Source organism: Belonocnema kinseyi, chromosome 5, assembly GCF_010883055.1.
Source record: "Belonocnema kinseyi isolate 2016_QV_RU_SX_M_011 chromosome 5, B_treatae_v1, whole genome shotgun sequence".
In the NCBI taxonomy this organism is placed as follows: Eukaryota; Metazoa; Arthropoda; class Insecta; order Hymenoptera; family Cynipidae; genus Belonocnema; species Belonocnema kinseyi.
This window is the reverse complement of record NC_046661.1, coordinates 124,453,878-124,470,308: the sequence shown is the minus strand read 5'-3', so window position 1 is coordinate 124,470,308 and position 16,431 is coordinate 124,453,878. Positions and strand designations below refer to the sequence as shown.

Sequence of the window (16,431 nt, the reverse complement as noted above, 5' to 3'; positions counted from 1 at the left end):
AAAAGATTAATCTGTAACCCAACCTGGTAAACCAATGTTGCCAACATTCATAGCAAAATTATGAGGACTATGGGTATGTTCCGATTTGAGCAGTTGAGAGTTATTTAAAGTTTCAAAGTTGGCAATGCCAATGTATAAGCATAGGCTGCCGGTGCGCAATGATGCCTATGCCAAAGATTATTATCTTTGCCTATGCTTATACATGGCATTGCCAACTTTGAAACTTTAAAAAACTCTGATATACTCAAATCGGAACATACCCTATACTAAAAATATGAATATTATCTCATCTCCGATATTATCTTTCATATTTATCCGTAATTGCAATATTTTACACATTTCTAGATTTTCATAAATTAAATACGCAATAGAATATTGTCTATAAAAAGTTTTAGTTTTTTATATTCACCTTGTGTAAATTCAACTATTCTAAAATCATCTAAATTCAATGCTTAACCTATAAAAATTCAAAATAAAAATGCGACAAGAAATTATCTGCTTTAAAATTAAACTTATGCACAATTTTACTGTGAAATTAACTCAAGCTTAAATAGAAAATATATACAGAATATATATTAAGGGCTATCTCAAAAAAAATTTGTACGAAAGAAGGAAAATCGGAAGTTTTCGAAATATTGGTAGGGCGTTGCGTCGACAATCGGATTGGTTGGCAACCGTTGGCGCGCTTATTTATGATTTTTTTCTTTTGTATTTTGCTTACAACTTTTTACAATAAATATTAATTGTTAAGTCAATAAGGATATTAGAAATTATTTTAAATTCATATTTTTCATAAAAAAGGTAACCCTTACTTTGAATTTAAAACATTTTTTTCATTTTAAAGAAGTAAAATCAAATAAATATATCACCTTCAACTTTATAAGTCCATTTTATGATCAAAGAATTATTTTTAATTATTTTGCAATTATTATTTGTAGCAAAAAATTTTCTTCAATCATGTTAAATAAGCGCGCCAACAGTAATGAATCAGGATCCCGGAGCGACGCATGCGCAGTGCGAAAAATACGAAGTGGGAATTTGTTGGAATTTGTGTAGTTGTTTGTGTCGTTATCGTCGTTATCATCGTTATGTTGAGTAAAACGTTGAAAAACAAACCATAAAAGTCATCAATGCCTTCACAATTGTATTCGGTTCTATTTAGTTTTGTTAAGAATTTGTGCGAGTGCTTCGACTGATAGTTAATTAAGGTTAATTTTGCGGACTTTTTTAATCGGGATTAAACGAGTGATCCGCGCATCCTAACCTGAAAATGGCCGGAAAAGGAGGGAAAAAGGCGCCCAAAAAGAAGGGAGCTAACGGATACAAACTGCCGGACCCAATTCCTAGTGGAGAAATTTTGATTGATTTGACCAAAAAACAGTGGATCATTGGATCTTCCATCGGGGTCGGTGGTTTTGGAGAAATTTATGCAGGTATGTTACATTTCGAAAAAAAACTTTTATTTCTCGAAAGATTGTTGTTGATCGGATGTTTTGGTGCTTAAATGATGTCATAAAAGTATCAACCACCTACATCTTCCGGAGCACACCCCAGTTTAAACCATAAGATTCGAAAAAATAATCAGACTTCCAGATCTCAAATTTTGCTGTTAATAGATAATACAGGGTGTCAACTGTCTAGCGACCTTGAAAACCTGGATATCTTTAATTTTCCACGAGAACTTATAATTTAAATTTATTTTTGTTACTTCTAAAACATATCTTTGATTGATGTGGGAAGATTAATTTAAATTTTTTAATTTATAATAAAATAAACCTTTCGTTTAGAAGCAATTTTCCTACTGATAATTTTTTTTATTCATCAGCTTATATCATTTATTTTTTTGTTATTTGAGATTTTAAGGCACTTTTTGTTGTAGGCTGTGCTAATAGATGTTTTATATATTGCAATAAACTGACTTCAATATTGTGGATAATTATCTAAGTTTTTAATTTCTTCTCCGCTGGATTTCAAAATGTTACAAGATCTTTCGAAAAATATTTCAAAGATTTTAAAATATTGAAAATAATTTGGAACAGTTGACAAAGATTTCAAATGTTTACAATAGGCCTACACACGAGATTTCAAACATTTCACAACAATTTCTCGAAGAATTGAAAACTTTAAAAACATTTTAAATAATTAAATGAATTCAATGAATATAAAAGATTTCACAAACACTTAAGAAATATTACACTAATATTTTACACAGAATTTAAAATATTTTAATGATTAACAAGATTTTCCAACAAAAAAAATTTCGAATATTTCATGAAGATTTCGCAGAATTATCGAACATTTCACAAAGATTTTAAAAAACTTTCCCACGATTTTAAAGGTTTAAAAAAAGGCGATGGTAATCCAGATTTCGAGAACTTCAAAGGGTTCAAAACATTTAAAGATTTTAAGTATTTCCAATTTTTTCAGAAGTTTTTACGACGATCTCGAATATGCCAGTGTTTATAAACGAATACAAATATTTCAATGATTTCAAAGGAACACAAAAGATTTTAAAAATTTGCAAAAAAATGTAAAGGATTTGAAAGATTAAATTTTTAAAAAAAAGTTTTCACAAATTTAAAATACTTTAATGATTTAAAGTTTTAAAATACAAAATATTTCACAAAATTTTCAAATATTTGATAAAGATTTCCAAAGGAGTACACCAGATTTCAAAATAATTCAAAAATTTGAAACGAGTTTTATATTTTCAAGAAAATTTCACAAAGATTTAAAAAAAAACAAACAGCGATTTAAAATGAATACAAAAGATTTCACGATGTTTGAACAAATTTGTGAGGATTTTAAGATTTCACAAAGTTTAAAGAAAGATTTTATAAAAAATTAAGAATTTATTTATGTTTCTGCTTTCTTTAAAAATTGTTGGTTAATAACAAATGAAATGACTTTTTTTTGCATTTATTAAAAACGGGTATTTAATTCTTTAGTGTTAAAAAAGAAGACCTGGAAATCCTGGAAAAGAGCTTGAATCTTGTTCCTTAGAATCACTGGACACCCTCTAAGAGGATCACTTTTCGTTTTCTATCCCAAAAACATTTTAAAAATCGAAAAAGACCCTAATTTCGGCCCTAAGAAAATGAAAAATTGAAAAAAATCTAACTTCAAGATCTGAAATTTTAGAACGAAGTGTGACCATACGTTCAAAGGTTCCAAAAAAAAGTTTTATTTCCTCTGGAAAAAACATCATTTTCTGTCCCGAAGATGCTTTCATTTGTGGTCCAAAGACCTCGTTTTCTACCCCAAATATAATAAAACTCTTTTAAAACTACCCTAACTTCGAGATCTAAATTTTTATCGTTTAGAATCGTTCTATTTACTGTACGTTGTTTAAAGATACAAAAAAAGAGTTTCATTCTCGTACCTTATCCGGGATACCCTCGTTTTCCACCCATAAAGTACTAAAGAAATTTATGGAAAATATTGAACAATTACCTTACAAAAAATAAGTTTTATCTCCTCAGCTTTTCTGGAACCTCTCCGTTTTCTAGCCATAAGCCAATAAAAAAAAGAACGAAAATTCTCAAAAATGCCCTACTTCCAAAATGTTCCAGTTGATATCCGGAGATTTCCAAAAAAGTTTAATTCTCCTAGTCACTCCGAGAAACCATCTTATCTTACCCGTAATATAATTTAAAAAAAAACGAAAAAAAGTATCCTAAATTCGAGACCTAAAATTGTATGGTTTATAATAGTTCCATTTGATGTCCAAAGATACAAAAAAAGTTTTATTTTCTTATCTTTGCCAGAACACACTCTTTTTATACCCCTGAGGTAATAACAAAAATTATAAAAAAATTTACTACCTCCGAGACATAAAATTTTGTGTTTGAAATGGTCCCCGCCGGAACAATTTTATTTATCGGTGAAAGTTTGAACATTCGTTTTTTTTAAATAATATATTTTTTTAGCGGCACCTTATACAGGCAAGGCACCAAAAGATCATCCTGCTGTGATTAAAATAGTAAGTATAAAAATATCCCAAATTAAAATTTGATTCATTCCAATTTTAATGAATATTTATATATTTTTATTTGAAAAATATTGAAAAGTGTGAAATTATACTTTCAGGAACCCCACGGAAATGGACCCTTATTTGTTGAGATGCACTTTTATATGCGGAATGCTAAATCAGATGACAGTACGTAAAAATGCATTAATCTTTTATAATTATAATCAGTTACATAAATTAATTTTCATATTTATAACTGAAGGGTTCTGGGATATGAGTGCGTAAGTATATAAAAACCTTAATTTTTTGTGGATACACAAAAAACGGGGCCGTTTTTTAAATAATTAAATAATTTTATTTTTAAATACAAATTTTAATGATTTATCAATAAAATATTTGTAATTCAGAGTTTCAGGTCTTCCTTTACATTATTTTTTGTATTAAATTTAATAAATAAATTTATTGATTTATTATTTCTATTAATTGTTTAGCCATTAAAAAATGTAAACGTGCGTTTTAATTTTTTCAACTTAAAAATAACTGCATAATAATATAGTCATAATTAAAGGTTTTTATTAAATTTAAAGTATTTTTGAATGTAAATTATTTAATTTTTAACCCATTTCATTTGAAATTTCTGAATTTATAAAAAGAATAAGTATTTAATATTCAGCAATATTTCACTGTCCATTTAAGACGAGTAAATTGAAAGCAAATATTTAAATGAAACAATTTTAAATTGAATTGTTTTACATAGAAAACTTTGAATCTCTAGAATGTCGAAAAGCTTTTTAACTTTTAGCGTTACAATTTGAATTGTTCTATTTGAAAAGTGTTTAATTTGTGAGTGAAAGTTTTAAATATTGACGTATAAATAACAATTGAACACTTAACATTTGTAGACAAAATTTTAGTAATTTTAAGAGATATTTAGAAGTTTTTAAAAGATTCTAAATTCCATAAAATTTTGGGAAAATCCTGCAAATTAAAAAAAAAATCTTTAAAATCGTCCAGGTCCTTCTTTGATAATTTTTGAAATCTCTTAAAATCTTAAACTTTCTGTTGCAATAATTTTTCAAAATGAAAAACCATTTTCAATTATCCTAAGAATCTTTAAAAAAAAATGATTCTTTTTGAAATCTTTCACAATTCTTAAAAAAATTATAATTTTTTTGTTTTTGAAATCTTCAAAAATCTACATTTTATTTTTAATTCGGCTGTAAGTATTTGAAATTGTTTTGAGTTCTAAATTTAATTCGAATCTTTTTAAAACTTCTAAATATCTCTTAAAATGACTATTTTTTACAAATAATAAATGTTTTATTGTTATTTATAAATTCAAATTTTAAGGATTTTTTTTTAACTTTCAGAATTTTCTAAAAGTTATAGAAAAAATTAAATTCATTTAAAAATATATTTAAAAGATTCGAAAAAAAATTCAAAAATTATTTTGAATTTGGAAAAATTTAAAACCTTTTCTAGATTTCTCAAGATTTTGAAATAAAATTTTAAAGCTTGTGAAGGATGTCTAAACTATTTAAAATTAAAATAATTTAAGTTCTAATTTAAAAACTGTAAAGTTAAAAAAAAAAATTTCTCAATTTTTAATGTGTCGAGCTTAAAATTACTTAAAATAATATCATTTTGAAAAATTTTAAAGTTCATTGCTTAATTCTTTAATTTAGAGTATTGAAAATGCTAAGTTGGATTTATATTTTTGGAACTTAATCTGAATATTTGAATTCTATAATTTATAAAAGTTCTAAATTTTGCAGTTTATTTGAATTTCATTTAATATTGTTTAATTGGAAAGTGTTAGCACCTTCAATTTTGTACGTGTAAATTTTTGAACATTTGAATACACAATTTTTTAATTGAAAAACTTTTTAACTTCAATTTTTAAAATTTAGAATTCAAGGATTCCACTTTGCATGCTTTAATTTTTTTTTTGTTTTTTTTTTTTTTTTTGTTAAAATTTAAAATTCATCTCTTCAGTTGAAAATGAACGAACTATTTGTTGAAAATTCGTTTTTTATTTGCCTGAAAATGTTTTTTTTTTTTACGGAAAGTTTACCTATTCCAGTTGAAACTTCAACTATTTTGCTGACTTTTATTTCGTTAATTTTTCTTTTACTGAAAATTTAACTTCAAGTTGAATCGTGCATCAAAATTCGTCTTTTTTAGTAGAAATAAATCTTAATGGTGGAAAGTTCAATTATTCTAGTTAAAAATTCATAATTTTATATAAAAATTCATCTGTTTAGTTTAAAATTTAAGTATTCCAGTTAAAGATTCATCATTTTAGATGCAAATTCATCACTCTGTTGGAAAATTTACCTTTTTTCGAAAATAATTTTGTTTGACAATTATTTTTGAACAAAAAATTTTACTATTCATTTTTTGTTTTTGTTTTTTTTTTTAGTTGAGAATTTATGTATTTTGTTGAAAACTCGTATTTTTTGGTATAGATTAATCTTCTTTTTTTAAAATAAGATTTTTTGTTGAAAATTCAATTATTCAAGTTAAACTTCAAATATAAAGTTAAAGTTAAATTATTCCAGTTAAAAATTCATCATTTTACATTAAAATTCATCACTTTGTGATGATGAATTCATAATTCTAGTTAAAAATTCATTACTTTGGGTGCAAATGTGTTGTTGTGTTGTGTGATAAATTAATTTTTTTAACTAAACATTTAACTATTTGGTTTATGATTCATGTATTTTGTTAAAAACCCGTTTTTTCTGTGAAAATTAATCTTCTTTTTTGAAAATAAGATTTTTGTTGAAATTTGAATATTACACTGGAAACAATAGCTATTTTTTTGAAATTTCAATTATTCTAGTTAAACTTTAAGTATAAAGTTAAAGTTAAAGTATTCCAGTTAAAGATTCATTATTTTATATGAAAATTTATCCCTTTGTTTGAAAATAATTTTTTTTTACTGAAGATGTAATTATTACAATTGAATATTCATTAATTTTAGTAAGAAAATGATCTCTTTGATTGAAATGTAATTTTTTAACTGAAAATGTATCTACTCGTTTCTTGGTTTACTTATCTTTTGTTGTTCAAAATTCATGTATTTTTTTAAAACTTAGTATTTGGCAGAAACTAATCTTCTTGCTTGAGAATAAGATTTTTAGTTAAAAAATAAACTATTCCAGTTGAAGATTAATAATTTTAGTTGAAAATTCATCAGTTGGTTGAAACTAAGTATTTTTAATTAAAAATTCAACTATTAGGTTGAAAGTTAGTCTGTTTTAGTTTAAAAATCATGTATTCTGTTGAAAAATTTGGTTTCTAAATTCATATTATTATCTGAAAATTCAAGTATTCCAGCTAAATATTTATCGTTTTAGTCGAAAATTCATTTTATGGTTGAAGGTAAACCTCTCCTGTTAAAATCTAATATTTTTTTTATTTAAAATTCATCTACTCAGGTTGAACATTCATCACTTTGATTGAAAACGTGCTTTTTTTGTATGAAAAATGTATTTTTATAGATAATATTGAACTATTTGTTTAAAAATTGATCTTTTTTAGGTGAAAATTCAACTATTTGGCTCATAATTCATATATTTTATTAAAAAATCATATTTTTTCTTAGAAACTTATTCTTTTGTGTTCTTTTATCTAAATATTCATGAATTTTTAACATAAGAACATATTATAAAAATTTGTTTAAATTATTATTCAATTTAATGAACTTTAGGGACAAATTCCAGAAATGAATAATTATTTTTTTAGTATTTAATTATTTAATTAATCGATGGTGCTATATATATGCGCGAAATATTTTTTAATGGCTCCGTACTATGAAAAATTATACCAGGGAAAAGCTTAGAATTGTTAGGGAATTTTTTTCCAGGGCCTGAGTAGACACCCTGTAGAAGTTTATTTAAGAATAATTTTCTATACCTACATATTAATATTTTTTCCCCGAAAGTGATCGTTGTAATTAGAATTTCTTTTGAAATCTCAGACAAAACAGTAATTTTTGTTTCATGATTCAATTTTTAATACATAAAAAATTAGAACTTCTAGTTATTTGAATTAGCTCTAAAAGAAATTAAATACTAAATTTTAACCAATTATTTACTTAAAAATTAATGTATGTCCGTGTCTAGTTGAAGCATGGAGGAAGAAGAAGAAACTTTCTTTTCTCGGAATGCCCCGTTTTCTTGGTTCTGGAAGTCACGAATTGCACAGCACCAGGTATCGTTTCGTTGTAATGGAACGATATAGTACAGATTTATGGAAGTTGTTTTTGGAAAATCATCGGGTTTTTCCAGAACACACTGTATATCAAGTGGCCTTACAAATAGTAAGTTCATCACAATACTAAATTTATTGCTTTATTCATCATGACAATTTAACCTTACCTGCCATAAAGTATTCTAAGTTATTCCATATTAAATATAATAATCAATACTTACTAGATTCAATAGAAGAAATAAAAAATATATATATTTGAAATTGTTTAATAATTTTATGAGGTCTATTCTTCACTGGAAATTATTTCTAGTTTGAACGTTTCCCATAGAATATATGTCAATACAAATTTGTTTTTCAGATCGACGTTTTAGAATATATTCACAGTAGAACCTACGTTCATGCAGACATAAAGGGCGGAAATTTATTACTGAGTCGAGATAATCCAAACCAAGTTTATCTTGTAGATTTCGGTTTGGCTTCACATTATTCCACAAAACCAGAGTACAAATTAGATCCAAAAAAAGCCCACAATGGAACTATCGAGTACACGAGTCGAGACGCTCATATGGGAGGTTTGTATATTTTTTTAATACAAATTTTGTCTCTTAAATCCGGAAAATTTATAAACATTAAAAAAATGTATTGCTAAAATCTATATTAGTATAATGTATCTATGTTATTGCAAATAGCACAGCCACATAAAAAAAGTGATCTGACGGAGAATTGACATGTTTGAAACAAACAAAAAATTGCATGGATATTCAGAACTTACAAAAAATAATAAAAAAAATAAATAACGAATACACGAATGAAAAAAATGCCAAAAATATATATTATTATCAAATTATACATTTTTCCAATTTTATTATAAACGACAAGATCTTTAATTGATAACAAATTAAATCCCGAATTTAAAAATATCTCGAAAATTAGAACTGCTGAACATAGTTAATTGATTATTAATTTATGAGCTATTAATAGAATTCTAAATAAGGCAAACAATTTAATTAATCATTAATTAATAATTTATTATTTTCGGCAAATTTTAAATTTGGTCAAACTTAAATTTCAGCAATAGCAATATTTATGGGAATTTAACAATTCGTTTATTTTATAATTCGGAAATTTTTTATTGCTAATTTATGATTTTTTTTTCTTTTTTTTCGTTATTTTATGTTAGTCCCGGATATTCAAACACTTTTAAATATAGTGGTGAAGAGTTAATTTTTTTTTATATTGCTATAATGCTACTATATAATAAATAAAATTATTATATCTATATATGATAAACAAGGAATATGATAAATTCTTAAATATTGTTTTCTATTACAATGAAATAACGAACTCTTAAATTGTATGTTTCTTCAAAATCAATTAGACTTTTTGACGAATCTGAAATATATATATATATATATATATATATATAAATTTTTTGTTAAAGTTTAAGAATGTTGTGCACCGATAGTTGAAGAAATTTTAAGATATTAAAGCGTTTTATTTCTGAAAAAAAATTATAAATATAAAAAATAAAACATTTTTCACTATTTTTGTATACAAAAACCGCCATATTTAATTTTGAAGTCAAAATATTCGAATTTTGACCACGGATTCGACTTTAGCTCACCTAAAAACATAAGGAACAGTACTTTTGATCTATTTATTGTTTTGTTATACTCATACATTTTGCGGTCAAACTCATGTTGTAAAATTGATAGCTTTGGTCGTTATGGGTCAATTGATATTTTTTACGTTTGGCAACATTCAAATTAAACGAAAATTATTTGATCACCTTGTTTTGAAATTTATGGAAATATAATTTTCATAAGATTCTTGAGAAAATTTAGAAGTTTTTTAAATATTGCAGACGTGTCAAAAAATAATCTAGAAGATTTTTAAGAACTTTTGTGATTACATAGGATGTTACCAAATATTATGAAAAATTCCAGTCTTTTTTAAAGATTTTTAGGACTTTTAAAAGTTGGGAAGGAATCAAGAAATATTTGATAAATCTTAGAAAATGTTTCCAAGTTTTTAAATATTTGTAATCTATTTAAAACGTCTTGAATTCCTGAAAATATTTTCAACTAACACGAATATTTCTCAAGATTTTCAAATATGATTCCAAATTTTTAAAAATTATCTTACTATCTTCTAATTTTTCCTAGCAATTTAAAAAAAATTTGTTTATGCTCTTGAAAACTTTCGAAATTATTTTTAATTCTACTGAATATTTCTTAAATTTACGCGATTTTTGTTTGCTTTTATTTTTCAATCTTACCAAATTTCAATTTTCTCTTATAGTTCATTTTTCAAAATAACAAATTATTTTAAATTTTCACACAAATATAAGGGAAATTCTTTTTTTTTTTTAATCTTATTAGACCTTCTAAGCCTTCTAATTTCTAAATTTATTCAAAATTTTTCTGCATTTTTTATTTATACTGCACAATTTTTTAAATTTCCTTAATATCTTTCAGATTCTTCTTTTCCAATTCTATAAATCTTTTTAAATAATCTCTTCAAATTAATTTTTCGAAATAAACAATTATTTTAATTTTTCCTACGACCCTGAAAAAATGTCTTTCATTTTCGTAAAACTTTACAAAATTTAGAAAGAAAACTTTACAAGTTTTAATTATTTTTGAATCATTTCAAAACTTTTTAATATTTCTTAAACGTACTTACATTTTTTTTCTAAAATTATGTGATATGGCAAAATTGCAAAATTTTGCTTTAAGGTCTTTCACACTTTTAAAATTTTTTAGGAAATCATTCAAAATGTTTTGTGATCTTTTTTTTCGATTTTCTCTTGAAATTCCTTAGAAAATAATCATTAAAAAATTTCCCATGAATTTTAATAGCTTTTTTCACATCCTGACAAAATTCAATTTACCTAAAAAAATGTCAAATCTTGGTCTAGTCGAGCCCGTCGGAGGTTACACTTTTTTGTGTGTGGCTGTATAATTTATTGATCAATTAATTCAATTTTAAGAAGCAATTTTACAAGCCTTTGTGAAATGGTTGAAAACTTTGAAATCATTAAAATGTTTTGAAAACTTTAAAATCTATGTGACGTAATTGCAATCCTTGTAAAATCTTTTAAAACATGTAAATATTTAGAAATCTTTTACATTTTTGTGAAATCTTTGGAATATTTCGGTTTCATGTTAAAAATTTTATGAATCTTCGAACATCTTAAAAAATTTTGCAATCTTTTGAAATCTTGAAAATGTCTAAATTATTCGAAATCCTTCTAATATCTTTCAAATATTTGCGAAATCTTTATGAAATTATTGAAATATTTGGAAAATTCGGAAATCTGTGTGACGCAATTGTAATAGTTCTGAAATATTTTTAAATTATTTGAAATCTTTGTGAAATCATCCAAATCTTTAGAATTCTTTTGAAATCTTGGTGAAATTTTTGCGAAATCATTCAAATTTTTTAAAAACTGCGATTTTTTAAAAATACTTTAAATTTTTGTGAGTTCTCTGAACTCCGAAATTTGCGAAGTCTTTGAAATCTTTGTGAAATAATTAAAATCTTTTTGGACGTCTTGAACCTTTTGAAATTATTTGAAATCTTATCATTCATTTTAAATCTTTGTGTAAAGTTCGAAATGAAGAATTCTTTTAAATCTGTGTGACGAAATTGCAAGCATTGTGAAATATTTTAAACAGTTTCAAATCGTTTAAAATATTTGAAATTTTTGTGAAAGCTTCGAAATATTTTGGAATCCTTGAAATCTGAAAATCTTAGTAAAATTATTGAAACGTTTTAATCTGTGGAAATCATATTATATTATTATTCGAAATATTTTTGAAATCTTTGGATTTTTCGATAGCCTTCTGAAATCTTTAAAATATTTGCGAAATCTTTTAAAATATTTTTAATCAATGTGAAATCTTAGAATTCTTTGCAATCAAATATTTTGAATTCTTGAAATCCTTAAAAATCTAAAGATTCTTCGAAATCTGTGTGCCATAATCGAAATCTTTGTGAAATTATTGAAAAGTTATAAACTTTGTCAAATTATGCTATATTATATTATTAAAATATTTTGAAATTTTTATAAAATCTTTGTGAAATCATTCAAATCTTCTTAAAACTTTGAAATCTCTTAACACATTCTAAATCTCTCAGTCTTTTTGAAATCTTCGAGATATTATGAAACCTTTGAAATATTTTGATAGCTTTTTAAACTCCTTGAACTCTTTTTGAAACTATTGAAATCTTTGTGAAAATTTTTCAATTTTATTGAAATCTTTGGGAGATGATTAAAAATCTTTAGAGTTCTTTTGAAATCGTAGAAAATCATTACAATTTTTGAAAAACTTTTAAATCTCTTAAAATATTTAAAATTTTTTAGTTCTTCGAAATCTTTGAAAAACTTAAAATTCTTCGAAATCCTTGAAATATTTTTGAAATTATTGAAAACTTTTGAAATTTTTAAAATGATTTGTAATTATGTTATATTATTTTGTGAAATTTTTTATTATTTTGAGATCTGAAATATTTGGTAATATTTTTAGAATTGTTGAAATCTATGGAATTAGAATATTAATAGAATCTTTGAAATCTTTTAAAATATTTGTAATTCTTGACGGTTGTGGAAATTTTTGAATTCTTCGAAATCGTATCTTTCAAATATTTACGGAATATTGGAAATGCTTGTGAAATTATTCTAATCTTTTAATAACTTTAAAATCTTTGAGATATTTTACGACGTAATTGTAATTTTTGATTCTTTTAGAAGCTTCGGAAAATATTTTTAAAACTTTGACATTTTTTAAAATATTTAAAATAATTAATTTATTCGAAATCCTCCTGAAATCTTTCATGTATTTTTGAAATTTTTTAATCTTTGTGAAATAAATTAAATCTTTGATGATGTATATTTAGGGTGGCCGCTGGACCGGGAAACCGGGAAATGACGGTAAATTTTTTGTTTACCGGGAATTTTACAAATTTGTAGAAGAAAAATCTGTCCACGTTCGATTTTAACAGTTTTTAAATAATTAGTGAAACTGTTATGTTTTTCAATGATGCTATTATTTAGCTTAAAATGCGGAATCCAAAATTTGTTTGTTTTAAAAATGTTCCATTAAAAATTGTTTATTTCTAAGTTTACATTTTTAATTTAAAGAGATTTTAAATGCTTTCTTAAAGACTTGAACACATAAAAAATGAAAGCCTTTGATGTTGAAAATTTAGGATAAAAAACGTTTTTATTTAATAAAGAAATAAATTTGTTTTAATTTATCTGTGCTTTAACTAATGCAAAGTGAACAAAAACGATTTGAAACTATTCGATTTTTAACACTTTCAGTTTGAAATTTTTAATTAAAAAAAAGATTCATTATTGAATATTTAGCAATATTTGAATTTTTATTTAAAACAAGTAAATTGAAACCAAATATTTAAAAGTAAAGAATCTTTAACTGAATTGTTTGACATAGAAAACCGGGAATCGTTAAAATTTCGAAGAGCATTCAGACTTTGAACGTTACAATTTTAATTATTGTATTTGAAAAATGCTTAATTTGTGAGTTAAATTTTTAATTTTTTTATGTATAATTCACAAATGAACATTTGTAAAAAAATTTTTTGTAATTTTAAGAGATATTTAGGAATTTTAGAAAGATAAAAAATTAGCATGCAAATTTTAGAAAGTTTTCTTAAAATCTTCCAGAATCTTTTTTGAAAATTTTGTTCAAATCTTTGAAAAACTTTTTAAATATTCTTTTAAAATTGTTTTTCAAAATGAAAAGTTATTTTTAATTTTCGTAAGAATCTTAAGAAAATGTTTTTATTCTTTTGAAACCTTTCAAAATTCTTGAAAAGAATCTAATTTTTTTGTTTAATTCTTTAAAAGATTTTTAAATATTCTCTTTAAATAATTTTTCAAAATGAAGTTATTTTTAATTTTCCTAGGAATCTTAAGAAATTGTTTTCATTCTTTTGAAGCCTTTCATAATTCTTAATAAGAATCTATTTTTTTTTTTGCTTGAAATTTGCGAAAATCTACATTTTGTTTTATATTAGTCTATCATTTCAAGTTTTAAATTAAGTTTGAATCTTTTGAAAACTTCTACAGATCTCTTAAAATCACTTAAATTTCGCCTACAAATAATAAATGTTCAATTGTTGTTTATACATCTAAATTGTAAAGAAATTTTCTAAAATTCACAGGACTTTCTGAAAATTGTAGAAAAAAAATCAATTCATTTTGACAAATATTTCGAAGTTCTGAAAAAATTTCCAAAATAATTTTAAATTTAAAACCAATTTAAAATAACTTCTAGATTTTTCAAGATTTTAATATAAAATTTTGAAGCTTTCCAAGCATGTATAAACTATTTTCAAAGAAAATAATTGAATTTCTAATTTAAGAAGTGTTCAGTTAAAATTTTTGCTATTTTTCAATATTTGATGTTTCTAGCTTAAAATTCCATATACAATTTTAAAAATTTTAAATTTCATTGATTGAATGTTTACTGTAGAACATTGAAAATTATAACGTGGATTTATATTTTTTTATATTGAAAAATGTTGGTGCCTTCAATTTTAAGCGCGTAAATTATTGAGCATTTAAATACAGCATTTTTTAATTAAAAAATTTTAAATTTCAATTTTAAAAGTTCAAAATTTAATAGATCCAATTTGAGTGCTTTCATTTGCAGCTCAGATTTTATCACCTCAGGTGGACAATTTTTTAGCTTTAGAGTTCCATTTTTTTAATTTCATTGACCGTAAAAAATGTTTACGAACCGAAAAATGACCGGAAATTTATTTCGTCGATTAAAACGGCTACCCTGATATTTAAATCTGATGTACATAAACTCAAAAGTCGAATGATCAACCCGTGATGGAATAAGGACTTTAAAGTCTACAAAACAAATTTTTTTTCAAATTGAAGTGCCAACGATGCGGGGCGACATGGAAATCCTTACTTACAACATAATCCAATGGCTGTGCGATTCCCTCCCGTGGGATAAAAATCTCACCGATCCATCTGCCGTTCAAAAGCAAAAAGAGTCAGCATTTAGCGACACAAAAAAATTCCTCAACCAGTGCTTCTCGGCTTCCGTGCCAGCAGCCGTGACTCAGTTCACGTCGCTCTTGTCCGAAATGAAGTTCAACGACACCCCCGACTATGAAAAATTCAAGAACATTCTAATCAGAGGTTTAAAGGATTTGGGAAAAACTCCAGGCGGAAAGTTGGAGTTTGTTGGTAAAGCGAGCGTTGCAACTAAAGCGACGACAGCAGCAACTAAAATAAAAAAAGCAAGTAACGAGAAAAAAACTCCCATAAAGACGAAGCGCACGCCAAAGAAGGTTCTAAAGGACGAAGAAGAGGTGATTGTTGAAAAGAGACGAGTTCCGTCCTTAAAATTGAAGAGGCTGAGTTCCGAGGCGAATGCGATGAACGACTCAATGGAAGTAGTGATGAACAACACCTGCATCAGCGGTGACGACGTCATGAAGAAGGTTTTGTCGACCATTGATCCCGGCGCGGATTACGAAGTGCAGATCAAGAAAAAGAAGAGAGTCGCTGAACAGAAAACGGAAACACCGGATCAAAAATCGACGAGAGGAATTGGAACGTCTACGAAACGGATAGGAAAAGTGGAAAGGAAGAAGTCGAGAAAGCAGTCGGAATCAGATTCTGAACCCGAGGTAAGAAAATTATTAATTGACCTTTATGTGCTTTGAGAATTTAATCAGGGAGTCTAGCTAGTGTTCTGGAAATCCTTGAAAACCTGGAAAAGTCCTTTAATTTTGCTCATGATCTTAGAATTTCTATGCCCTTGAACAATCAAATAGTTTTTCAAATTTTCTTTACTCTGCTGAAGGAAAAAGTGGCTGAACCGTTTTTTGGCAGTTTTCATTTTTGCTTTATAATTTTTTTTCTTTTTTTTTTAAAGTTGAAAAATCCTTGAATTTTGCTCATGATCCTGGAATTTCTATGCCCTTGAAAAATAAAATAGGTTTTCAAATTTTCTTTACTATGCTGAAGGAAAAAAGTGGCTGAACCGTTTTTTGGTAGTTTTCATTATTGCTTTATAATATATATATATTTTTTTTTTTGAAAGATGAAAAGTCCTTGAATTTTGCTCATGATCGTAGAATTTCTGTGCCCTTGAAAAATAAAATAGGTTTTCAAATTTTCTTTACTATGCTGAAGGAAAAAAGTGTCTGAACCGTTTTTTGGTAGTTTTCATAATTTTTTTTCCTTTTTT

General features: G+C 25.2%; 1 protein-coding gene across 1 annotated transcript in view; it reads left to right on the top strand.

Annotated features, from left to right (window-relative positions):
• The first annotated feature begins 1,032 nt into the window (after positions 1-1,032).
• Positions 1,033-16,431, top strand: part of LOC117172431 (serine/threonine-protein kinase VRK1) — a 22,430-nt gene continuing 7,031 nt past the window's right edge. Inside the window, exons 1-6 of the mRNA XM_033360355.1 lie at positions 1,033-1,433; positions 3,930-3,982; positions 4,090-4,159; positions 8,101-8,297; positions 8,547-8,760; positions 15,108-15,868. Coding sequence (XP_033216246.1) covers positions 1,271-1,433; positions 3,930-3,982; positions 4,090-4,159; positions 8,101-8,297; positions 8,547-8,760; positions 15,108-15,868 — 1,458 coding nt within the window. The 5' untranslated portion in view covers positions 1,033-1,270. The remainder of the gene's footprint in view (positions 1,434-3,929; positions 3,983-4,089; positions 4,160-8,100; positions 8,298-8,546; positions 8,761-15,107; positions 15,869-16,431) is intronic.